Source organism: Sarcophilus harrisii, chromosome 3, assembly GCF_902635505.1.
Source record: "Sarcophilus harrisii chromosome 3, mSarHar1.11, whole genome shotgun sequence".
Lineage (NCBI taxonomy): Eukaryota > Metazoa > Chordata > Mammalia > Dasyuromorphia > Dasyuridae > Sarcophilus > Sarcophilus harrisii.
This window is the reverse complement of record NC_045428.1, coordinates 591,757,060-591,783,012: the sequence shown is the minus strand read 5'-3', so window position 1 is coordinate 591,783,012 and position 25,953 is coordinate 591,757,060. Positions and strand designations below refer to the sequence as shown.

The 25,953-nt window shown below is 38.9% G+C and overlaps 1 protein-coding gene and 1 long non-coding RNA gene across 4 annotated transcripts in view; one reads left to right on the top strand and one right to left on the bottom strand.

Annotated features, from left to right (window-relative positions):
* Positions 1-7,981: 7,981 nt before the first annotated feature.
* The window catches only part of LOC116423040, a 30,282-nt gene continuing 12,310 nt past the window's right edge, over positions 7,982-25,953 (top strand). Inside the window, exons 1-2 of one of the 2 annotated variants that reach the window (XR_004233525.1) lie at positions 7,982-8,233; positions 24,377-24,676. This is a non-coding gene — a long non-coding RNA (uncharacterized LOC116423040). The remainder of the gene's footprint in view (positions 8,234-24,376; positions 24,677-25,953) is intronic. The other variant, XR_004233526.1, reaches the window with a different exon arrangement.
* Positions 17,702-25,953, bottom strand: part of ZC3H4 (zinc finger CCCH-type containing 4) — a 52,773-nt gene continuing 44,521 nt past the window's right edge. For both annotated transcript variants that reach the window (XM_031963833.1, XM_031963836.1), the window contains 2 exons: positions 18,555-18,610; positions 17,702-18,256 (listed from right to left, as the gene is read on the bottom strand). In XM_031963833.1, coding sequence (XP_031819693.1) covers positions 18,598-18,610 — 13 coding nt within the window. In that variant the 3' untranslated portion in view covers positions 17,702-18,256; positions 18,555-18,597. The remainder of the gene's footprint in view (positions 18,257-18,554; positions 18,611-25,953) is intronic.

Sequence of the window (25,953 nt, the reverse complement as noted above, 5' to 3'; positions counted from 1 at the left end):
AATAAAATTTAAAAGTTTATAAAATTAATAAAACTAAAATTAGAAAATAAACAAATAATGGGGGGAAATCTCTAAAGTGAATTTCTCTAATGAGGGTCTCATTTCCATGTTATATAAGGAAATAATTTAAATTTAAAATAATGAAAGTCATTCCCCAAATAATAAGTGGTCAGAGGATTTGAAGTCAGTTTTCTAAAGGAAAAAAATAAATCCATGCTTTAATTAGTCCATATGAATATATGCTCGAAATCACTAATAACTAGAAAAATGCACATTAATGCAAGGCTGACTTTCCTCCTCTTACCCATCAGGCTAGCAAAGTTGTAAAAAAAAAAAAAAAAAGGAAAATGACAAATGAAAGTAAGCCTACAGGAAAACAGATATATTAATGCACTGAGGATGGAGCTATGAATTGGTCTAGCCATCTGGAAAGTAATTGAAAATATTTCCCCCAAATCAACAAAATGTGAACCGATGACACAACTACTGGGCCTGTATCCCTTAAGAAACCAAAAAAAGAAGAAAAAAGGATGGAGAGATCTTTGTCAGCATTCTTGTGGTTGTGCAAGTAAACTTCATAACTGATAAACAAGGAATGAATATTACATTAAAGTGTGAGCTAAATTATATAGACCTATATCAGAAGAACCTACTTTAATTATCCCTATATAACTTATGTAAAATATCAAAATGATTAATACTGATTGGAATAGAGTGGGGATCCAAATGAATCATTTCTCAAATTTAAGTATGTATATTTGCTATGAGAATTTTGTTTTCAATTGCTGGATTGGGGTAAAACCAAGATGGCAGAATCAAGGTGGGAGATTTGCCTGAGGTCTCCCAAATTACTTTTCAAAGTAGTAAGTAATGCCTCAACAAATTTTGGAAGGGCAAAATACACAAAAGGCCAAGGTGAAACAATTATCCAGCCCAAAACAACTTAGAAGGTTGGCAGGGAAGGTTTGTCACACTCGGGTGAAAGTGGAGAGCAGTCCAGCACAAGCTTTATCAGCACCCCACCCTACCAGACTAGAAGCAGATCCTGAAGGCAATTAAATCAGCAGTGGTAGCCATTGCTTCTGGAGCTCTCAGCCCACAGATGATAAGGAGGTCAGACAACTGGTCAGAAGAAGATTAGAGGAATCCCTTTGCTGGTACTGAACCCAGAACTCTGCTGTATTGCCCATACTCAGATATGGGTCATTGTTCCAATGTAAGTAAAAGCACCAACACACCAGAGCTTGTGGCCACAGGGTCACAGTTAAAGGGTAGAAGAGTTCTTGTGATCATTCACAGACCAGAACCCAGGCCAGGAGAGCAGTAAACACATCTTCCCTTAAATCATACCTCCTTGGAAGAACTGAAAAGTTACAGATCGCTAAAACTATCTGTACTTGTGAAGTTATTCTGAAAACAACTGCACAAAAAACATGAAACTTGGAACAGTGCTCCCCTCATCCCAGAAGCAGAATCAAACTTTAATATTCAGTTTAAAATCAAGAAATAGGCTAGAAAAAATGAGCAAACAACAAAAGATCTTAGCATAGAAAGTTTCTATGTCAATAAAGAAGATTACAATGAAAACTAAGAAGACAACAAAGTCAAAATTGCTACATCCAAAGTCTCACAAAAAATGTGAATTAATATCTTGCCATGGAAGAGCTCGTAATCTTCTTTAAATCAAATAAGAGAGAGTGAGAGAAAATTGAGAAAAGACACAAGAATGATGGAAGGAAATCATAGTCAACAGCCTGGTAAAAGAGGCACCAAAAATATGGAAGAAAATAACTGAAGAATACTGAAGAAAAATAGAATGGAATAGACAACATGGTTTTTTTTAAAGCACAAAAATCCAATGAAAAGAGGATTTTTTTTTCAAAGAATGGAATTGGCCAAATGGAAAAGGAGTTACAAAAGCTCAACAACCAAAAAATAGAATTGGGCAAGTGGAAGCAAATGATTCCATGAGACATCAAAAAACAATAAAACAAAATCAAAAGATTGAAAAAATAGAAGAAATGTGAAATATATGATTTGAAAAACAACTGATCTGGAAAATAGATCCAGGAAAAATAATTTAAGAATTATTGGACTACCTAAAATCCACGATCCCAAAAAAAGAAAGAAAAAAAAAGAAAAAAGTCTAGGGAGTATCTTGCAATAAAGTATCAAGGGAAACTGTCCTGATATTTTAGAAGCAGCGGTTAAAACAGAAATTGAAAGAATTCAGTGATCATTTCTTAAGAGAGATCCCCAAAGGAAAACTCCAAGGAATATTTTGGCCAAATTGCAGAGCTCCCAGGTCAAGGAGAAAACACTGCAAAGAGCCAAAAGAAACAATTCAATGTGGAGCCACAGTTAAGAACACACAAGATTTAGCAGATTTCTCCTTAAAGGATCAGAAGGCTTGGAATATGATATTCTGGAGATCAAAGGAGCAAGGATTACAAACAAGAATCACCTACCCAGCAAAACTGAGTATAATCCTATGGGGGAGAGAGAATGTATAATCAATGAGATAGAGGACTTTCAAACATTTCTGATGAAAAGTCCAAACTGAATAAAAATAACTGCTTTTCAAACACAAGATTTAAGAGAAGCATAAAAATGCAAACATGAAAGAGAACTCATAAAGGATTCAATAAGGTTAAATTGTTTACATTCTACCATGGGAAAATGATACTTGGAACTCCAAAGAACTTTTTCATTATTAAGGTAGTTAGAAGGCATGTACCCAGAGGGCATGTGTATAAGTTGAAAATTAGGGGACTAAAAAAAAAAACAAAATGATACCTTTAAAAAATGCACTGAGAATGGGATAAATTATCTCACATAAAAGAGGCATGAAAGAGTTATTACAATGGAAGATGAGGAAAGTAGTGAGGGAACATTTGAACCTTATTCTCAACAGAATTGTCAACAGAATCTCAACAGAACACACTCAATTGTGTATAAGTAATCTATTTTATCCCAAAGGAAAGTAAGAGAAGGGAGAGAACAAAAGAAAGGGGAAACTGATAGAAGATAGGGTAGATTAGTGAAAATGTCATCACTTTTATGGATGGATAGGATGAATAAGTTTCTCTGATAAAGGCCTCATTCCTCAAATCTCTAGAGAACTGAATCAGATTTATAAAAATGAGAAATATTCCTTAATCAATAAATGGTCAAAGGATATGAATGGACAGTTTTCAGATGAAGTAACCAAAGCTAGTATAACCATATGAAAACATGTTCTAAATCACTATTGATTAGAAAAGTTCAAATTAAAAACGACTCTTGAAGAACCATCTCACACCTCTCAGATTGGCTAATGTGACAGAAAAGGAAAATGACAAATGCTGGAGAGGATATGGGGAAAATGAGACACTAAAGTACAGCTGGAGTTGTAAACTGATTCAACCATTGTGGAGAGCAATTTGGAACTATGCCTAAAGGACTATGAAACCTTGCATGCTCTTTGACTTAGCAATACTACTATTAGGTTTGTATCCCAAAGGGATAAAAAAATAAAAAGTACCTATGGGCACAAAAATCTTTATAGCAGCTCTTTTTGTGGTGGCAAAAAATTAGAAATTGAGGGGATGCTCATCACCTGGGGAATAGCTGAACAAGTTGTGGTATATAATTGTGATGGAATTCTATTATGTTATTAAAAAAATAAATGATTACCACACTGATTTCAGAAAAACCTAGAAAGACTTACATAAACTCATACAAAGTAAAATGAGCAAAACCAGGACAACTTTGTATGCAGTAACAGCAACATTGTACAATGATCAACTATAGATGGCTTAGCTATTCCCAATAAAACAATTATCCAAGAGAATTTTTTTCTTAGATGAATAGTCTTTTTTCTAGTAAATTTATTTATTTTTAACACACATTGTTTTATCAATCATGTTAGGAAAAAAAATCAGAGCAAAAGAGGAAAACGACAAGATAGAGAAAAAGAAGTGAACATAGTATGTGTTGATTTACACTGAGTCTCTTTAGTTCTTTCTCTGGATGCAGATGGCATTTTCTGTCCAAAGTCTATTGGGATTTCTTTGGATCATTGACCCACTGAAAAGAACCAAGTTTTTCCTAGTTGATCATCACACAATCTTGCTGTTACTGTGTACAGTGTATTCCTGGTTCTGCTCGTTTCACTCAGCATCAGTTCATGTAAATCTTTCTAGGCCTTTCTAAAATCAGCTTGTTCATCATTTTTAATAGAACAATAATTGTTCTATTAAAAATGATGAACAAGCCGATTCATATACTATGACTTGTTCAGCCATTTTCCAATTGACGGGTATCTACTCACTTTCCAATTCTTTGCTATCACAAAAAGAGTTGCTTACAAGCATTTTTGCACACATGGGTCCTTTTTGATTTTCTTGGGATACAGACCCAGTAATGACATGGCTAGGTCAAAGGGTATGCAGAGTTTGATAACCCTTTGGGCATAGTTCCAAATTGCTCTTCAGAATGATTAAATCATTTCACAACTCCAATGATGCATTAGTGTCCCAGTTTTCCCATATTTCTTCCAACATTTATCATTATCTTTTCCTGTCATTTTAACCAATCTGAAAGGTGTGAGGTGGTACCTCAGCATTGTTTTAATTTGCATTTCTCTAAACAATAGTGATTTAGAGCATTTTTTCATGTAACTATAGATGGCTTTAATTTTGTCATCTGAAAATTGTCTGTTTATATCTTTTGACCATTTATCAATTGGGCAATGGCTTGTAATCTTATGAATTTGACACTGTTCTTTATATATTTTAGAAATGAGATGCAAGAGAATTCTAAAGAACTTATGATAAAAAATGCTGTCCATCTCCAAAGAAAGAACTGATGGAATCTGAATACTGATCAAAGCAAAATTTTTTTTAAAAACTTTATTTTTCTTGGGAGGTGTTTTGCTCTGTTTTCTTTCACATCATATGACTAATATGAAAATGTTTTGTAGGACTGCACAATGCATAACACATCAAAGTGCTTACCTTCTCAATGAAGGGAGAAAGTGAGGGAATTTAGAAGTCAAAATTTTAAAAACTTAAAAATTTTACATAAAATTGGGGGGGGAATAAACTACTGAATACATTTTTAAAGATTTCTTTTTCTTTTTTGCAGTGGAGACAGGAGATGGGAGGGAAAGAAATACTTGTGTTCACTGAAATTTTTTTTCAAAAGCAGATTAATGCATTGTTGGTGGAGTTCTGTGTTGACTTAGCCATTTTGGAACACAATTTGAAACTATGCTCAAAAAAGTCAACAAACTGTGTGTACTTTGGGGTTTTTGACCCATTGATATCACTACCAGGCAGATATACCAAAGACACCAGAGAGCAGCTTTCTGGAAAGTTTTTAACAGTATTTTTTTCCAATTACATGTAAAAATTGTTAATATTCATTTTTATACAACTTTGAATTCCAAATTTTCTCCTTCCTTTTCTACCTTTTCCCCTCCCTAAGATGATATAAATGATATATGTATAATGATATAAAACATAATTATATTAGTCATGGTGTGAAAGAACAGTTTGTAAAAAATTACTAAAAAGAAAGTGATTATAAAAGAAAGTGAAAATAATATGCTAGCACCCTTTGATAAAGTAGTGTCAATGCTGGATCTGTATACCAGAGATAATAAAGAGGGAAAAGGATTCACATGTGCAAAAAATATTTGTTGCAGCCTTTTTTGTAGAGGCAAAAAAGTGGAAACTGAGTGGATGCCCATCAGATAGGGAATGACTGAATAAGTTATGGGACATGAATGTTATGGAATATTATTGTTCTGTAACAAATGACCAGCAGGATGATTTCAGAAAACCCTGGAAAGACTTACCATGAACTGATCCTGGGTTAAGTAAGCAGAACCAGGAGAACATTGCACATAGTAACAACACGATTATGTGATAATCAACTGTGATGGATTTGGCTCTTCTCAACAATGCAGTGATTCAAAGCAGTTCTAATAGACTTGGGATGGAAAATGCCAAAGAGACACTGAATGTGAGTTGAAGCATAGTATTTTCACTTTTTGTTTGTTTTTTTAATTTCTCATGTTCTGATTTGTTCTAATCTTTCTTATACAACATGGCAAATATGTTTAAAAGAATCGCACATATTTAACCTATATTAGATTGCTTACTGTCTTGGGGAAAAAGGAGAAAAAAAATAGGAACAAAAAGTCTTACAAAAATGAAGGTTGAAAGATATCTTTACACGTATTTGGAAAACTAAAATACTATTAAGAAAAAAAATTATATGCTTTGATCTGCATTCAGACTCCATCAGTTCTCTCTAGATGTGGATGGCAGTTTCCAATCATGAGTCTTTTGGAATTGTCTTGGATCACTGTATCGTTGAGAAGAGGTAAATTATTCATAGTTGTTCCCTGTTCAGTTTTGCTGTTACTGTGTACAGTATTCTCCTGGTTTTGTTCTCTTCACTTTGCATCATGTAAGTCTTTTGGGGTTTTTCTGCAATCTGCTTGCTCATTATTTTTTATAGCACAATAGTATTCCATTATATTTATAAACTACAACTTGTTTACCTATTTCCCAATTCATAGGCAACCCCTCAATATCCAATTCTTTACCACTACAAAGAGGTGCTACAAATATTTTTGCACACATGGGTCCTTTCCCCTTTTTAATGATCTCTTTGGGATACAGAACTAATAATGGAATTGCTGGATCAAAGGGTATGCACAGATCTATAGCCCTGTGGGCACAGTTCCAAATTGTTCTTCAGAATGGTTGGATCAGTTCACAACTCCCCCCAAAATGCATTAGCATCCCAATTTTCCCACATCTTCGCCAACATTTATCATTTTCCTTTTTCATCCTTTTAGTCGATTTGATAGGTGTGGGCAGTATCTCAGACTTGTTTTAATTTGCATTTCTATAACCAATAGTGATTTACAGCATTTTTATATAACTAAAAATAGCTTTTTTATTTGTATCAATTTTTTTTCTTGATTTATTTTTATGTATTTTCCCCTCATTTTTCATTCTTTAGTTTCCCCCTTTTCATTATTTTAAAATTCTTTTACATTACTCTTTGGGGTAGCAGTTTTTTTTTTTTTAACTAAAGCATCCTCCTCTGAAGATGAATCCCAGTTCCCATAATATGTTTCAATGGTGAGGTTCATTCTTCTTTGCCAATTCATTTTTTAAAAATAAGAGGTATTAGTGTAAGCACCTTTGATCGTGGGGTGGGAGGATGGTGCCTCAAGCTTCCCTTCAGTTCTCCACTCTGACCAGGAACCCTAAAGCAAGAGCTCCACCCTCCTACAAGAGCCCACACCCAGCAGAGTCCCTACCCCACTGTCTCTGCACTGGAAATACCCAGCCAGATCAATAGGTTTATTGGACTTAGAATAAGAAGACTAAAGCAAATCAGTACAGAACCAACATGTGCTAAGGTCTCAGCCACACAGGACCAGGCTAGTTTTTCCCAACAAGACAATAAAAATGTCCTTCCCACTTAACCACTGACCTGGGTCTCCTGGTCACCTAAGTACAAAGATTCTCCCCAATTCTACCCTATCTACCTAAAAGAATTGGTGGCTTCTCAGGCTTACCATATCCTGCTGATCAGACACAAGATAGTGGCAAATGTCTAGGCAGAGGAGCTCTGGCCCACCTAAACCAATGCCATCTCCTGGGCTATTGTTAATTAAACCTTCCTTTGCTAACTGTTAGGATGGTCTACGATTGTCTCATTCCATTCCAAATCATGAATCTGAATCACTGACTTGAGCTGAGACATGTCTGGTCCAGAAACCAAGCTTTGAATTAGCTGGGAAGCCAGTTGTTCTCAGTGTTGGAAGCTGCCCAGTGGATACAATCAAACCCCCATGGCAGAGGAAGAAGATGCTGAAATGATGGCCATTCTGCCTCGTGACATCTGCAAGGGTGAGCAAATGCCCCAAGATGGGTGGCCACCATTTCCAACGGCTTCCCCTCTCTCTCTTGCCAAATTTCAATCCAAAGTTGGTCCAAGATTTCTCTCCCCTGTTGTTGGGTGACCTGATTATGACGTCACTGGCTTAGAGGACAATGGAGTACTTGAACAGTCCAGTTTATGGAGTAGAATCTTCTGTAGTCCTGGCGACAGTCTCATTGTGCTCTCATTATCGGTGCCTCAGTTCATCTCCTGCTCACTGTGACCTTGTCAACCTCTTGCTTGGCAATCCTGTGGCCATCCAGAAGGATTCACCTGATGATAGGTGAGTATGGCCTGAGTCTCCCCTTCAAGGACTCTTTTTGTCATTATCTCAATTTCTTGAGGTTAATTACTTGCAAAAACAAACAAACAAACACTAAAAAGAAGAAAGCTAAAAATCTTGAATAATCACAATAGCAAATCCTCCCAGGATAACAGTTAATGGAAAATAATCTTCTTCCCCTCGGAACAGAGGCAGGGAGCTACTGGGGTGCAACGTGACATAGCTCATCAGATTCAGTCTGTTGTTTTTTGCTTAATAGATGTTCTTTCAATTCTTGTTTTTTGGGGGGAGGATAAAGTAGAATTGGGTGGAGGAAGAAGTAGTGGGTAATAGGCAGAAATAGCTACAGGGTAAAGACAGAAAGCATTGATAAACCTGATTTTTTTTTTCCCAAAATGATATTGGAGAGCATTAGAGAGAATTTCAGGAAGAGTTGATAAGATGCTTAGTTGTGTTGAGTTATTTTTCTTTCTTTTTTAAATCTTTGTTATAAAGATTGGTTCACCAGTTAGAGGATGGAGGATGATAGATTTGGAATTGATAATGATGTTTTAAAAGAAGATTAAAAATGCATATATATTAACATATACATATATGTATGTATTTTATAGCCACATAATTGTCACACATAGTTGTATAATGTAATTATAGATAATTATATATTATAAAATGGAGCTTAATAAATATAATTTTATTGCATGCTCTAATTCATTTATTATGTTTATATAATATAATATTTTGTTTCTATAATGAGGGTAGGGTATTGCAAAATTGTAATGCTCAATCCTGGCCCCAGGAAAAAAAAAGTGAGGATATATACTTCCCTCCCTGGAGAAATAAAGATTAGTGGGTACAGAACGTTATATAACCAAGTCAACAAGCATTTATTAAGCACTTACTATATGCCAGGAACTGGACTAGGTGCTAAGGATACAAAGAAAGATAAAAACTATCACTGTGTAGGGGAAAAAAAGGTATAGCCAAGATAACTAGGAGACAGAGGGAAGAGGAGGACTGGCAAAGGCTTCTTAGAGGATGTGGAATTTTAGATGCCTTGGCTTGGATTTTGGATTAACTGGTCTTTGTTATTACAGAGAAATCTTCCGGGGGGGGGGGGGGGGGGGGCGCGCTGCCCTCGAACCCCGGGCCTTCCGAGCGCCCTCAGGCGGCCCTGTGACATAAAATCAAAGGCATCCATGGAAAATGAAGTTGGACACTTCATAGGAAAACGAAGTCTCTCCAAGTTAACTTCTAACCCTAGAGGCTCATCTTTAGCTCTAAGTCATTGCCCAATGATCTTACCTCCAACATAAAGCTTACTCTGGCCAGCTTTTTTCCTGATTTTTGGTGCTTTATTTTTCTTTCTCTCATTCTTCCCTTTTAAATTTCTCTCTCTTCCTTTTCTTCTTTCTTCTTCCTATTCTCCCTTCCTCCCTCCTCCCTCCCCTTGGTTTCTCTCTTTCTTTCCTGGGTTTCACTATCAGATAACCATTCAAGGGCCCCAGTTGCACCACCCATCAGTAAGGCAGCTTTGACCTGTTCTGTTTTCCAAATTGGGGCAGCTCCCCACTCCTGGGGTATTAGTGAAGTTCACTACATACATCATTTTATTTCCACTCTTCATTCTCTGACACACAGAAGCTAGAGGGGGTGATGGAGGCAGAAGAGAAGGGGGTCAAAGGTACTTTTGGAGCCATCTATAAAGGTCACCTTTCAGCATCGGTATTGTAAATGTGGAATCCTTCTTTAGCAATGGTACCGGAAAAATGGAACCTTATTCATCTTAACATCAAGGATGGTTGATTTGGATGGAAGGGTACTTAACGACTTAATGATAAGGAAGACTATGCTATATAATTTATGGTGGCCATATGGTCAGGGAGTGAATAAGACAGATTATTAAGAATTCCCAAAATGCAGACCAAGTTCAGATGCCCAAAATAGAGAGGCTTAGGGGGCAGCCAGGTAGTGCAGTGGATAGAACACCAGCCCTGAAGTCAGGAGAACCTGAGTTCAAATCTGGCTGGAGACACTTAACACTTCCTGGCTGTGTGATCCTGGGCAAATCACTTAACCCCAATTATCTAAACAAAAAAAAAGAAAGAAAGAAAGAAAGAAAGAAAGAAAGAAAGAAAGAAAGAAAGAAAGAAAGAAAGAAGAAAGAAAGAAAAAGAAAAAAAGAAAGTGTAGCTCTCCCACTTGACATGTGTTACTCCCACTGGGTTAACACTTGGCTCACCATTTGCTCATGAGGTATTAAAAATTTTGGACAACTAGTAACGACACTTTTTGAACTCTGAAGCTTCATCTTTTTCAAAAAAGAAAAAGCAGCTGCTGATGCCTGAGAGTACACCATCCCTTACCCAGGAAGCCTTTGAGAGCTTTACTGAACATTGCTGAACATGGAAAGTCCAGTGTCTGGCAGATTTTGGGATTCTTGGATTTGTCCACTGGGCAGTTCCCTCACTTGTAGCACTTCCTTGTAGCTGGGATGAGCACACTGGCACCCTTCTGGGATGGGTGGTAACTTGGCTTAAAGGGGTTAGGGAATAAGAGGGAGAGCAAGGAAAGGAAATAAGCATTTATAGGACACCTCCTGTATGTGTAAAGTGCAAAGCACTCATTTGATGTGTATTTACCCTCCATTCTCTTTAAAGTAACATAGCTCAAGGGCCATTAGAGGCCATAGGGAATCACTGAATTCAACTTTACAGATGAAGAAACTGAGGATTAGAGAAAGGAAGGAATTTGTGCCCAGCTAATGGATCAACCCAGGTTGTCATGGCTCCAGCAGCCCCATCAGTTACATTATTTAGTCTTTGACATTAATGGCAGCTCAGTCAAATGTTAAGTGGAAGTTAATGAGCCGTGGACCCAGAGAGGGTCACAGAGCCTGAATGTGGTGGGCAGAAGGCTCCCACTCACTGTATCCTCCACTGCTGAGCAAGATAAGTCCCTCAGAGAAATCAGGGTGATTGGGATTATGGAAGGAGCCTACTGGGCAGTGAACCACGGCAGGTTCCCCTTTGTCGAGTGGGCTGACAGAGCAAGGCCGAGGATCCATCCCAGAGCCCAGACAGGTCATTTTTCAGTCTGTGTGACAGTTCAAAGAAACTCACCCTGGATAATTACTGTCATTTTAGTGGGAAGCCTTTGATGCCTCCTAGAACTTCCCAAAGGCCTACATCCCAAAGAAATCTTAAAGAAGGGAAAGGGACCTTTATGTGGAAGAATGTTTGTGGCAGCCCTCTTTGTAGTGGCCAGAAATTGGAAACTGAGTAGATGCCCATCAATTGGAGAATGGCTGAATAAATTGTGGTAAATGAATGTTATGGAATATTATTGTTCTGTAAGAAATGACCAACAGGATGATTTCAGAAAGACCTGGAGACTTATAGGAACTGATGCTGAATGAAATGAGCAGGACCAGAAGATCATTATATACTTCAACAACAATACTATATGATGATCAATTCTGATGGATGTGACCATCTTCAGCAATGAGAGGAACCAAATCAGATCCAATGGAGCAGTAATGAACTGAACCAGCTATGCCCAGGGAAAGAACTCTAGGAGATGACTATGAACCACTACATAGAATTCCCAATCCCTCTATTTTTGCCCGCCTGCATTTTTTATTTCCTTCACAGGCTAATTTACACTATTTCAAAGTCTGATTCTTTTTGTACAGCAAAATAACTGTTAGGACATGTATGCTTATATTGTATTTAATTTATATTTTAACATATCTAACATGTATTAGTCAACTTGCCATCTGGGGGAGGCAGTGGGGGGAAGGAGGGGAAAAGTTGGAACAAAAGGTTTGGCAATTGTCAATGCTGTAAAATTACCCATGTATATATCTTGTAAATAAAAAGTTATTTAAAAAATAGGAAAAAATAATAAAAAAATAAAAGAAGAAGAAAAAGTCAAAAAAAAAAAAAAAAAAAAAAAAGAACTTGCCACGGGCGTGATCTGAGAGCATCAGCTGAAAAGGGCCAAATGTTGCAGAGCCTTTAAGTGCCTGCTATGACACCCTGGAAGACCCACTGTGAGCACTTTATTTTACTTAGGAAACGTAGGAGTTAAAAATACTTTAGGTGCCTGCCTACTTGCTTCCTTGTCTCTCAAGAACGCGAATCGATTGCGAGACACAGGAGACAGCGGCACAATACGGCCCAGGGTCAGGATGCCCTGAGCTCTACGAGCAAGGCAAGATGGCAGCAGCTCCAATGGAACATGAGATGCATGCACTTATGGCTATCTCTGCTCCAAAGATCCACATGAATTTTCTATGTCTCTAGGGTAGAGACTCTGAGCTCATTTCAGTCAAGCCACAGGATTCCCACCAAGCAGCTTGCTGGTCTGTCTGCCACGTACCAGACACTGGGCAGAATACCCTTAGGGTCCTGGGAGTTTGGGGGGCAGACAGGACTCTCCTAGGCCATGAGATGCCAGAATCCAGCTCACAGCCGGGAAAGGGAATCACGGACAAACGTCACGGACAGCTCCAGATTCAGAAGTTCCTAAGCGGGAGAGTTCAGGCGCCCCACAGGCCTCCTTCCTTACTCAGAGGTTTCCTCAGCTGCTGCTTTCTTTGCACTGACCTGCCTGAAACCCTGATCTTCACCATCCCCATGATAAATGATAAGCTGCTCAAGGGCAGGGACTGTTCAATGCTCTTTTTAGTGGGTCCATGGAAGGGGTGGCCAGGGACAGGAGCCACCTGGAGGTGCTGGCCTTCCTGGAAGACTTGATTATGTTTGGAATGACTTAAAAGAGCATGCAGAAGGAGGGCCGAAGGTACGCTGGCTCTGTTAAAAGCAGCCAGGTGCAAGCAGACAAGTCCTGATGATTTGAGTCTGGGTCAAGGGCAGAAGTCCCTTAGTGTCTCCTATGGGAATGAAAACTAGCCACGATGTAATAAAAGTGCTCATTCCCCAAACCTGACTGGAGAAAAATCAAGAGAGGAAGATGATTCTGGTTGGGGGAGCTGCCCTTCCCAGACCGCCCTCACTGCAAAGGCCCTCAGACATCTCCCATCCAGAGTCCTTCATCATCCAATTCCTTCACCCCTTTCTGCTCTTCCCACACTACTCCCGCTGCTCTAAATTGCAGCCACTGGCCTTTTTGCTGCTCCACAAATAAGACATTCCATCTCTCACCTGCAGGCATTTTCCTGGGCTGTTCCTCAGGTCTGGAATGCCCTTCCTCATCTCTGTCTTCTGGCTTTGCAGGCTTCCTTCAGTCTCAGCTCTTGTTCTACCTTCTTCAAGAAGCATTAGTAATGCTTAGTTAATAATTCCCTCTGAGATTACTCCCATTTGTCTTACCAATATCTTATAAGTACAGCTCCTCCATTAAAATGTGAGTCCCTTGAAGGTTAGAGCCAAGTTTTTAATTTTCTTTATAACTCAGCATTTAAGTACCTGATATGCAGGAAGTGCTTAATAAATGCTTACTGACTTATTGATTTGTCAAACCATTGTTGTTTGAGGTCTAAACCTCTGGGTTGCACATGGATGCCGCTGGAGGCAGGAGAATGGAAGGCAACAGAAATATCTTACATTTTAGGGCAGGAGGGCCCATCGACAGTAAGGCGTAGTGTCCTACCAATTGACTGCGTTCTGGGTATGGAGCCCAATTTCAGATATGGATGAACATAATCCACTGACCTCTATTTTGATAAGGACTGAGCTGAATAATAGGGGCTGCTTTATTTCTATCCTCAGATCCCTAGTACATGATATAGTGGAAAGAAGACCAGCCTTAGAACACAGAAACACCTGATAGGAAAGTTACGTAACCTTCCAGGGCTCTCTAAAGCATTAAGTTAAAGGAATTGCTGATACACATAGACGAATGGAATTTCCAGACTGTGTTTTTCTCACACCAATAGTATCACAGATGTGGACAAAACAACAAAAACTATAAAAGGTACCAGTTAATAGAAGCAACTGAAAATATAATTTTGATTACTTGAAGCTGAAAAAACTTCTGCATAAACAAAATTAATACACAGGCTAAAAAGGGAAGAGATTAATGGGAAAAAAACCTTTCAAAAAATTTTCTTTATAAAGATCTAGTATCCAACATATATTTAAGAAATCAGATAGGTGGATAGAGAACTGGCTCTAGAATCAGAAGGCTCCAAGTTCAAATCCGATCTCAGACACTTGCTGAGGTGTTATTGGTGGGCTGATGAATCTAGACAACCACGTAGGAAAGAAATTTGGAATTAAGCCAATGAAGGGGCTAATGTGTTCTTACCCTTTGATCCAGAGATTCCATTAGTAGGCTTATAACCCAAAGTGGCCCTTGATAAAAAGAAAAAATCCCTTATCTACCAAAATATTTGTAGCAGCAATTTTTGTGATAGCAAAGAAATTAGAAGCCAAGTAGATGTGCATTGATTGGAAACTGGGCTACACAAGTTGTGATTCATGAAAGCAATAGAATATGACTGTGCTGTGAGAAATGATGCATGCAGGGAATACAGAGAAATATAGAAAGACCTCCATGAACTGATGCAGAAGGAAGTAATCCGAGCCAAGAAAACATATACAATCGCTATGATAATGTAAATTGAAAGGAGAACAGATGCATATAAAATCCAGAGAGAATGTTGCAAAATGATAAAGTACAAACTCGGTTTGAAAGAAGAAATATGAGAAAACATTCTTAGACACCCCTTTTCAGAGGTAAGGAGGTTCCTAATTGCATATATTTTTTGAATTGTCAGACTTTTCTTGATATCCTGATTATTTAAGGGGGGGTGATTCCCTCCCCACCCTGCTTTTTCTTGTCTTAAAAGATACTATTTATTATGTGGGATAGCTTTCTGGAAAAGGAGGGATATCAGGGGAAATTATGGTGGTACTAAAAAACAAAAAATATGAATAAAAATTTTTTGGTTTTAGAAAAAAAACCTATACAATAGCAGCCCCAAGCTCCACTCCCCTTCCCTACCTCAGCAGTTGCAGTATTTTTCTCTGTTTAAAAAGAAAAAAGCCAGCCCATTTTCATTATTAATTGATAACACTGTTACTCTACTTACCTAATAAGACTCGAAGTTAATATTCTATTGATCTGTAATTTTGGCAGTAGCAGCTGTGTTGTTTTATAAATGTACCACATTGACATATGTCAAAGTGATACTTCAGATGTGGACAGTTGTATTCTGAGGGGAAGATGGAGCCTTCATTAGCGGTGGGTTTTTTAAATTCAATGTAATATTAAAAATTGTAAAAGCATGTTTCTATTTAGAGTAGTGTAAGAAAATTTTAAATGTGAAATTTATATATTTTTGTCTGAAACAATTTTTAAATGCTTTTGAAATGTTTTGGGGGAAAATATGTCCAGAGCATCAAGAAGGGCCCAGTGAAGAATAAAAGAAGAACCATTGCTAGCCTATTCCTTAAAAATGGAGGTTCCAGGAAGAAATGACCAATCCTTTAGTCATCAAGAATTAAATGAGTAGAGATTTCCCAGAGGGAAGAGATGAGATGATAGAACATATAGTGGTGAAAGCATCTGCAAAGGTTAAGTTCATACCTGGCCAAATTATGACCAAGAAATCCAATGAGAAACCATTTCTTAGGCAACAAAATGCCAGCCAGAAGCCCAGAGACAATTGGAAAGGGAGCTCCCAGCAAAGCCAGTGACAGCACAGGATAACCCAGGACAACCAGGGGATGAACTAAAGTATTTTACACTGAAGTCCTCATGTTCAGGGGCAGCAAGACTGGCAGCTTTTCTGAACAAGCTCTTGGGTGGGAATGAAGCTCACCGAGCACAAACCAGCATACAGATTCTAATACTCTTTCCTAAGATATCAGAGAGAGCCAGGTCTAACCCTAAGAGACAGACTGGGCAAGTGAGACACCGTGCTACGTCAACCACTTTGCCAAAAGTATGGCATTGCACATATGACCCTCACACAAAGCCTCAATTCAGGAACTAAAGCTAAAGAGATAAGTGAGTCAAAGAAAACACCAGACAATATCAGAAATTATTGTACTACTAGGGATCCCCCAAAGAAGGAGAATCTAACAGAGTAACAACTAGAACCAAAAACTCAAAAGAAAAAAAATTAGCTTTTTCCCCAAGGACTATAATAGAATACCAATGTAAGAGAATAAAAAGGAAGTTTCTTATGGAAAAAAAAACTAGAAGAATAAATAGCTTAGAAGAGAATATGATAAAGATTACTCCACTAAAGCACTCACCATAAAACTAAAATAGCCCAAACAAATCAATGACTTTGTGAAACAGTAGTAAATATTAGAACAAAAATCAAGAGATTGAAAAAATGGTAGAAAATATAAGATATACATATATATATTTTAAAAAATTAACTGACATAAAAGGGGGAAAGATAATTTTTAAATCATTGAACTCCCTGAAAATGATGTAAGAAAAACCTAGGTTCTACATTCCAAGAAATCATCAATGAAAAGTAGCCATATTTATTACAATCAGAGGGCAAAGATAAGAATCTGCTAATCACTTCCTAAAAGGAACTCCATAAGGAAAAATCCCAGGAATGCTACAGTCAAAATCCAGAGCTCCCATGTCCAGGAAAACACATGAAAGAAGGCACTCCCACGTAGGCTCATACAAGACCTGGAAGCTTCTTCCCTAAATGAAAGGAGATCTTGGCAATATTCTAAGAAGCAAAAGATAAAGGCTTATAGCCAAAAATAATTTACTGTTTTACACACACACACACACACACACACACACACACACTTTAGTGTAGACATTTAGTGTAAACATATATGAAACTCAATAAAAATACAAAGATAAAAAGGTAAGCTGTTAAAAGAGAAGAGGAGGAAAGTAGATAAATAAAAACAAATTCCTCATTCCTACAGGGGAATAGGAAAGATTCAAAGGGAAAAAATTTAAAAATACATGCTAAGAATCTCTTAAATGAGAAATGTTTGAACCTATTATGATATATGAATGTGATGGAATATTATTGTGACATACAAAATGACAAAAGGAACAATTTCAGAGAATCCTGAATAGTATGAACTTGAAGGAGAATGAAGTGAGTAGAACCAGGAGAATTTATACAAAGACAGAAGCATTCTAAAGGAAAACTGCTTTGAAGAAGTTAAGAGTTCTGAGCCATGCAATGGTCAATCATGTCTCCAAAGGCCCTGTTGCCCACCCACCTCCTGAAAGAGAAATGATATATATAAGGTAAAGAATCACATGTTTTGGGATAGGGCCACTGTAAGGATTCTGTTTGCTAGACTCTATTTTCATCAAGAAGTGTTTGTGTTTGTGGGTTTTTTTTTCATTTCTTTCAGTTTTGAATAAAAAAGGGAGACAAGGAGTTAGCAAGAGTTAAAAAAAAAAAAAAAGAGGGCCATTGTAACATTATTGAAAATGTGTTGAAGAGAACAAAAGGAAGTACTGAAAGAAACACAGATAAGCAGGACAGTTTTGAAAATAACAGAATTTATTATGTACTTTTTTTTAAAAGCAAGCAATATGAGAGTCATGATTTCATATAGAATCTTTTTTGTGATCTGTTGTACGTATGGAAATACTCTTGGGGCGGGAGGTTAAGTTCAAAATAAAAAATCATTTTTTAAAAAGTTTTGCCAATCCAGGAAAGACATAAGAAACATATTTCCTTCTCCTCTTTGCAGAGAAGAAAGGCTATGGCAGAAAGAGGGGTGAGAGGTGGGAACGTGGCATAAACCGCTGGCCTTAGTTGTGTATCAGTTTAGCTGAATTTTTCCCCCTCAGATTTTTCTTTTTTTTAATCTTTTGTAGAAGGGACAGCTCACGAGATAGGGGAAAAGGGAGGAATATATTAAAAAATGAAAGCGATGTAAAAACAAAAGTTATCCATTACAATTCTTTAAAAACAAACAAGTATGGCTAGGCATTTTGGAACCTCTTTTGAAGAGTGCCCCCAGGAGCAATACGTTTTTGCAGCTTTGCCACCATCCTTCATGCCCAAAATGAGTGTGGACTGGGGAAGCGCAGGAGCAAGACGAAACTCTACAACAAATGACAGAAGAGAGGATGCTGTAAGCCAGGTGGAATCAAGTTTCCCACCCCTGAGGACCTTGTACACTTGAGGGAGTGGCTGGGGGAGTGCTAATGGCTCACCCAGGACTGTATTCACCCATGATCAATCCTACGTGGGGCCTGAGAAGGCACAGCGACCACAAGACTTCCACAAGGACTTTGCTCCCTGGGGCCAAGAGAAAGTTCCAGGTCCACTAGCAGCAGAGGCAGCAGGTCTGCACCAGGGAACGTGTTCAAGGAAACGTGACACTGACTTTCAGGTACTTACCTGGAGGAAAGAAGCATCAAGAAGCCACCAAACCTGGCCACCATCACTTCTCATCTCTAGAAGGGGAGAAAAAAAATATATAAGTGCAAAGAAGACCTTAGAGTTACTCAGCATTGGACCAAATACAATAAGATAAAATTTGGGTTAAAAAAGTATTTATAAATATTTATACTTATAAATATACTTGTACTTATAAATACAAGATTGGGTGGAGCATAACCAGATAGTCACTTATCTGAAAAAATGTGTGGGATTGGGGCAGCTAGGTGGGTGCAGTGGATAGAGCACCAACCCTGAAGTCAGGAGGACCTGAATTTGGACACTTCCTAGCTGTATGACCCTGGGCAAGTCACTTAACCCCAATTGCCTCAGCAAAAAAAAAAAAAAAAAAGGTGTGGGATTTAGTGGATCACAAACTCAGTCTAAGTCAGCCATATGGTGTGAATGGCAAGAAAGCTCAGAAGCTGAATTAAATGAGGCATCATATATTCCATCCAACCTGGAACATCAGAGCCGAAACAGATCTTAGAGAGTAGAATGTCAAGAGCTCAGAAGGTTCTTGGAGTATAGAATTTCAAAGCTGGGAGGGACCTTAGAACATGGAATGTCACAGCTGGGGAGGTCCTGAAAGCACACGATTGGTCAGAATCTGAAAGCACAGAACATAACATAGTTGGAAGGGACTTTAGAACCTACACAGACTATCACAGATAAAAGGAATCTCAGAACAGAGAATGTCAGTGCTGAGATAGAACTTAGAATATGGAACATAGTAGGTCAGAGCCAGAAGGGACCTAGTCAATACTTTATAAGAGGGGACTCAACCATGTTGGGGTTCTGGAGCCTTTTGGCTATTGGTCTGGTGAATCCTAAATGGTTCTTTTTAGGATCATATTTTTCAATGTATAAAATAAAATACATAGGATTACAAAGGAGATCAACTACTATTATCAAAACATTCAAAGGTCAATGGGCATGTGAACCCCAAACTAAGAATCCCTGGCTTAGAATGCAAGCTGTCAGAGCTGGAAGGTTCCTTAAAATACTGAACACAAAATGTCATAGCTGACGGGAAATTTAGGATATAGAAAGTCAGAGCGACAAATGTCCATCAAAATGTTGATTATATGATTATGTAGAAATGAGGAGCAGGATACTCTCAGAAAAATCTGGAAATATTTCGATGAATCAATGCAAAGTGAAATAAGCAGAACCAGGAGAAAATTTACACAACAACAATAATATCGTACAACGATCACCTTTGACTGATTTAGCTTATTCTCAGCAATACGATAATCTAAGATAATTCCAAAGGACTCCTAATGAAAAACACCATCCACCTCCTTAGAAAGAACTGATCTCAGAATCTGCATGCAAATTGACGTAATTTTTTTTAACTTCGTTGTTGGGTGTTTTTTGTTTTTTGGTCTGTGGTTTCTTTTATAACATGACTAATATGGGAATGTTTTGCATGACTGCACATGTATAACCCATATTGAATTGCTTGCCTTCTTAATGAGAATAGAAGGGAAGAAGGGAGGGGGAGAATTAGAAACTCAAAATTTTAAAAGACTAATGTTGTTTTTAGATATATTGGGGGGGATTGTATACACACATATATATGATGCATATATGTGTGTATATGCAGATATAAATATCTATATGCATACATGTCAGAGCAAGAGACCTGAAACTATATACTGCCAGGATTAAAGAGGTCATTTAACCAGAAATGTTTGATCTGGAAAGGGCCTGAGAATATAAAGAGATGAGTGTAGATGGTAGCTTTCTTCTCTCTCCCCACCTAACTTATACTAAAGTGTTTAAGCCCTCTCTGGACTATCTCCCCTGAGGATGACTACCACCTTCAGATGCAAAGGGCGCTCTGGGAGTCCACACTCCCAAAACTCTGACACACAAGCTCCCACAAGTGAATTTCCATCATGCCCCATGCTTGCTGCCCTCTGGTAGGCAGAGATCATGTACTCCAAGCTGCTGCTCCCTGCCTCAAACTCCTGATCAGAGCTGGCTAGCTTGGCTTTTTAAGGGACACCAGGCATCTCCAACATTTCCCCAGTTAGTGACCAGACTCTTTTTTAATTTAATCAAAAACTTTGCCCACATTTAAAAAAGGTGTAGATCTGTCCCTGCACTTGGCTGGCCTATTAGTACCTTGTTATGTCTATTATCTGCCCTTTAATTGACAGGATTATATAAACCAGTTAGGGGAGTAGGGCTCCCTAATGACTATATTGAGGATGTGAGTAGTTTCTATTAAATAATCTTTTGTGAGGTCCCAGGCCTTCTCTATATGTGAGTGGGTCCAGAGCTTACACTCACCCCTAAACACATAATTGTGCAAATTTGACAACAAGTTTTATAAAGTTCCTTAGGGTCTTACATTCATCTTGGTGTTTATAAAAGTGTGAACCCACCCAAACAACAATAAGAAAAAGTGGGAAAGTAAAACAATGAACAGTAGCAAAATAGTATAAAATACAGAAAAGACAGAGGGGGAAAAACTTTTCCCTCCTGTAATGGGAATTCTGGTCCTAGAGATGATTCCAAGTGCAGGTGGGATGGCTGAATAGAACCTTAGAACATGGAATGTCAGAGTTGGAAGGACTCAGAATAGAGTATGTTAGATCTGGCAGAGGTTTAGAACATGGAAGGTTAGAGCTGGGAGGGACCTTGGAACATGGAATGTCAGATTCAGGAGGGAGGCCTTAGAACAGAGAAGGTCCCTATTGGAAGGACCCTTAGAATAGGAAACATCAGAGCTGGGAGGAACCTTAAGAACATGGAAAGTCAGATCTGGAAAGGACCTTCGAACCAAAAAATGGAGCCATTAGGGCTAGAAAGATCTGTGTAAGATAGATAGCTAGAATTGTCAATGCTGAAAAATTACTTATGCATATATCTTGTAAATAAAGAGCTATAAAAAAATAAAATACACACAGATTAAAAAAAAAAAAAAGATAGCTAGCTAGGAGTTTCCTCCAATCATATAGAACGAAAGATGAAAAGAACTGGGTGTATAATGTAAATAGGTTCAATGGGGACTGATGCATCTATTCTTGGCAATCAGATAAGGTTCCCATCTTGTCAGGATTTTCAAAACTCATTTTGTTGCCTTATGACTTTCAACCCAAATTTTCATCTGGGAAAAGTTATCACAATCTGGTTCATTTCCCAGGTACATATTTTGCACCCACTATTTCACATAGCTGTGGTTTTCAGCTACCTCCTCTTCCCAAGGACAGTATAAACAACTCAAGGACAAGGACTGTTTGTTTGAACTCCTAGTGCCTGGCACAGTGCCCGGTAATTAGTATGGTTTATTGGTTTAAACAATTGAATTAAGAAAATGGAACTTGGACTTGAATTTATTATTTGTCTGGAGGAGGAGGAGGATGGTGGTGATATTGATGGGGGGGAATAGAGACCGGAGTTGTGATTTCATTGGTTAAAGAGACTTCCAGGTGAAGAAATTCCCTGCACCAGGGGAGGGATTTCTGTCTATAACCCCCAAAGTGAGCTGTCCAGGGACATACAGCCAATAGTCGTCAGGGGATACACTTTAATATTCCCCTAAAATAATTTAATCTCTTTGAGGGCAGGAATAGCTCTTGACTGTGTCTTTGTACCTCCAAATACGACAGAATAATGCACGCTTAATAAACACTTATTGGATTGGATTGGAAGGTGATGTGTGCCATCTGCTGGCGATCTGTGGAACTGCAGAAGCCAGCAAAGGAGAGGAGCTAAGGCAGTTAGTTGAGCAGCAAAAAAGCAGCTTCCCCCTGGAGGAGTCTCATCGGGGGCAGCTGTGTAAGTCATAGAGATAGAAGGCTCTCTAAAAGGCAGCCCTTGAACTAGTTAGGCAAGTTCCTTCCGTGGGCACTGACTTGTAAACTAAATTACACTTTTGAGTTTTGCAAGCTTGAATGCTCAGAATAACCTCAGGGAAATGCCCGACACTGAAAATCATCCGGTAGGTACAGGCAATGCACCGCATCTCTACCATGAGAAAGCCGCCGGGGAAAGGTCCGGGTTCTCTCCAGATCACAAGTCAGATGAGAGGAAGATGTAGAGGGCCGGACTCTGGAGAAGTCTACCTAAAACAAGGATACTTACAACAAGGTGTTAACTCAGTGGGACTGATGAGATAATGGTTCTCTAGTTCCCATGTATAGTGTGATATAATGATATAATCACTCCAGTGTGATATAATGATATAATCACTCTAGTGTGATATAATGATATAATCACTCTAGTGTGATATGATATAATCACTCTAGTGTGATATAATGATATAACCACTCTAGTATGATATGATATAATCACTCTAGTATGATATAATGATATAATCACTCTAGTGTGATATAATGATATAATCACTAGTGTGATATAATGATATAATCACTCTAGTGTGATATGATATAATCACTCTAGTGTGATATGATATAATCACTCTAGTATGATATAATGATATAATCACTCTAGTGTGATATGATGATATAATCACTCTAATGTGATATAATGATATAATCACTCTAGTTTGAGATAATGAAGTAGAGTTCCGGCCTTCTACGGGAAGTAATATATGTCGATAAAAGTGCACGCAAATTTTGGCTGCCATCACAAAAATGTCGTTTGAAGAGCTAGGGAGATGTTAGCCATGATGTGTCCTAGCCAGAGACCAGTTCTAAGGTCATATCTCATGAGGGTCCTGACAAAATCGAATGCAGTGAGGAGGCGGAGGACGACTAGGGGATATTTAAGGATGTACAGAATATATAGGGACTAGGACATATGAGGAGTGGCCATTGGGGATGTTCAGCCAGGAAAAGATTTGGATTGGGGGGCAAGAAAGGACATGTAATATGTCTACCAAAGTACTGGAGTGGCTTTACTTTAGCCAGCTTTGTTTTGCTGGGTATGCAGGGCAGAAGGAAGAATAATGGGTGCATGTTTTGACACAACAGAAGAAAACTTTCTGATATACCGAGCTATCCAAAAATGAAATAGGCTGCTTCAGGAGGTAATAAGGTCCCCATTAGTAGAGTTCTTCCAACAGAGATCAGATAAACCACTTGTGGGGAACAGTAGGAAAGGATTCCTACTTGGCACATGACCTCTGAGGTCCGTCCCCATTCAGAGATTGTGAATTAAGCCAAGCCAGGTCCGTGTCTCCCCAGGTTCATTGAGATCCCTTGAAGGAAAAGGGAAATACAAAAAGGCTCCCCTCAGAGCCTTGCCCAGTGTCTTGTGTCCCATGGTCCCACAGACCTCCCAGAGGAGTCTTCACTCGGGGCAGTGTGGGACACCTGAATTCCCAGCTCTGCCCTTTATCCCAGCCCTGAATCCTGGGCAGGTGACCTCCCTGGAACTGAGCTACCTCCATGCTTTTCTGTCTTTTGCATACATGAATTTCACTGAGCTTCACTACCACTGAGAGAGAGCCATTGTCCCCATTTTATAGATGAGGAAATATAAGTTCAGAGATGAAACTGATTTGCTCCAAGTCACCCAGTGGTGTCAGGGGCAGGATTTGAGCTCATATTCCTGAATCTAAACCATGACTTTCCCTAACTTTCCACAAGGAACATCTGTGGTTGCTGAATCCCACCAGTAAAAACCATCAAGAACTTGAGCCTAGAGTTAGAGCTAGAGGGGACCCCCTTTAGCTGAGGGTAGTATCTTACCTCATGGGGTCATACAACTGGTCTATGTCAGAGGCCAGATTTGAACACACGACTTCAAGAACAACTCTCTTCCTATCTCACGTCCAATCAACATCTTCTTGTCCCCTACAAAAGGCATTGTGGCCCAGTGGATACAACTGTGCTTGGAATCAAGAACCCATGAGTTTAAATCTCATCTCCTGAACTGTTACTACTTGTGGGATCCTGGGGCAAGTTACACGGATTCAACATTCTCATTTGGAAAATGGGAATAACGCCGACTGGAGCTCCCGAGGAGAGTTTCTGAGGGAAGACCAGAGGAGAAGTGATTTCTGACCCATAATGCTCAGTGGATGTGTCGGCTGGGGTGATGGAGAACAGATATCCTGGGCTGACTGAGAAACGCCTCTGCCATGAGTGGAATGACAGTGACAGGTGAGAGCTTGGAGGGAGGGACCCTTAGTCGGTGTGTGTGATAGAGCAGGCATCAATCGTCGTGTTGGCTAGCATCTTATATGGCACCTGCCTGCTGGCAGAGCAGGAGTCATCATAATCCCCATTATACAGATAAGGAAACGAGGCACAAGGAGGAGTCCTTTGCTCAGGGTCACCCAGCTAAAGTTAGTGCCTGAGGCAAGACTTGAAGTCAGGGCTTCCTGACCCCAAGTTCTGGGCTCTAGCCCCACCTTTCCTCCCATGCTACCTAGCTGTGATCCTTTAGGCTAAAAGATAGAACACAACTCTGATGGTGATGTGGAAAAATAACCTAAAAAGGATGTGTGTATGTATATATGTGAACACGAGAGTATCTGTGTCCATATGTATATACCTGTGCATGTATGGACATGTATGACACACACGTGTGTATGTACATGCACACAGCATGAGGAGGCCTGGTGGATAGAATGTGGGCCAGGAATCAGGAAAACCTGAGTTCAGAATCTGATCTCTGACACTGTGTGACTTTGGGCAAATCCCTAATTCCTATTACTTCCAAAAAAACCCAACACATATATGTATATACACACATATAATCGTATATATATATACACACATTCCTATTTATGCATGTATATATGTAAACACACATACAATGCATCATACAGTCTCCATGGCAATGGCGTCAAAACTCCAATAAAAACGGTTCCCTACAGATAACAAACCGACTTAGAAAACTATAAAGTCACAATTTTCTACGTTGAGATGTACATTTATTTTGTCAGACTTTTCTCAATTCCATTTTAATCTGCTTTGGGTGGCCCTTGGGATTTGGGCTCTCGCCGGCTGCTCATTACGCATCCCCTGATACCTGCTGGCTGTACAACTCTGGCTATGTCACTGCACATTGGAATTCGGGGCCGCAGACCATGTTCTAAGCCCACCCCCTTTACTTTAGTTTTCTTTTATTTAAAAAAAACATAATAAGAAAAAAAGAAAAACAGGAAAGGAATCCAAAACAAAACAAAATAAAACCAAAAAGAAGCATGTCATGTGCCCAGCAGAACATCAGGGAGGAGCAAGCCATCCCCTTTTCAAATAAGCTGCCCCGGGGACTTTTCTATGCTGTGATCACGGGCCCACATGAGTGGGTACGGTGCCATATATCATCATTATCTATTACATGTTTTCCACAAAAGTCTAAAAATAAAGTCGCGCTCCCTCCCACTTTCTACTAATTAGATTATGCTTTTAAGGAAAGCTCTGTCACAAGA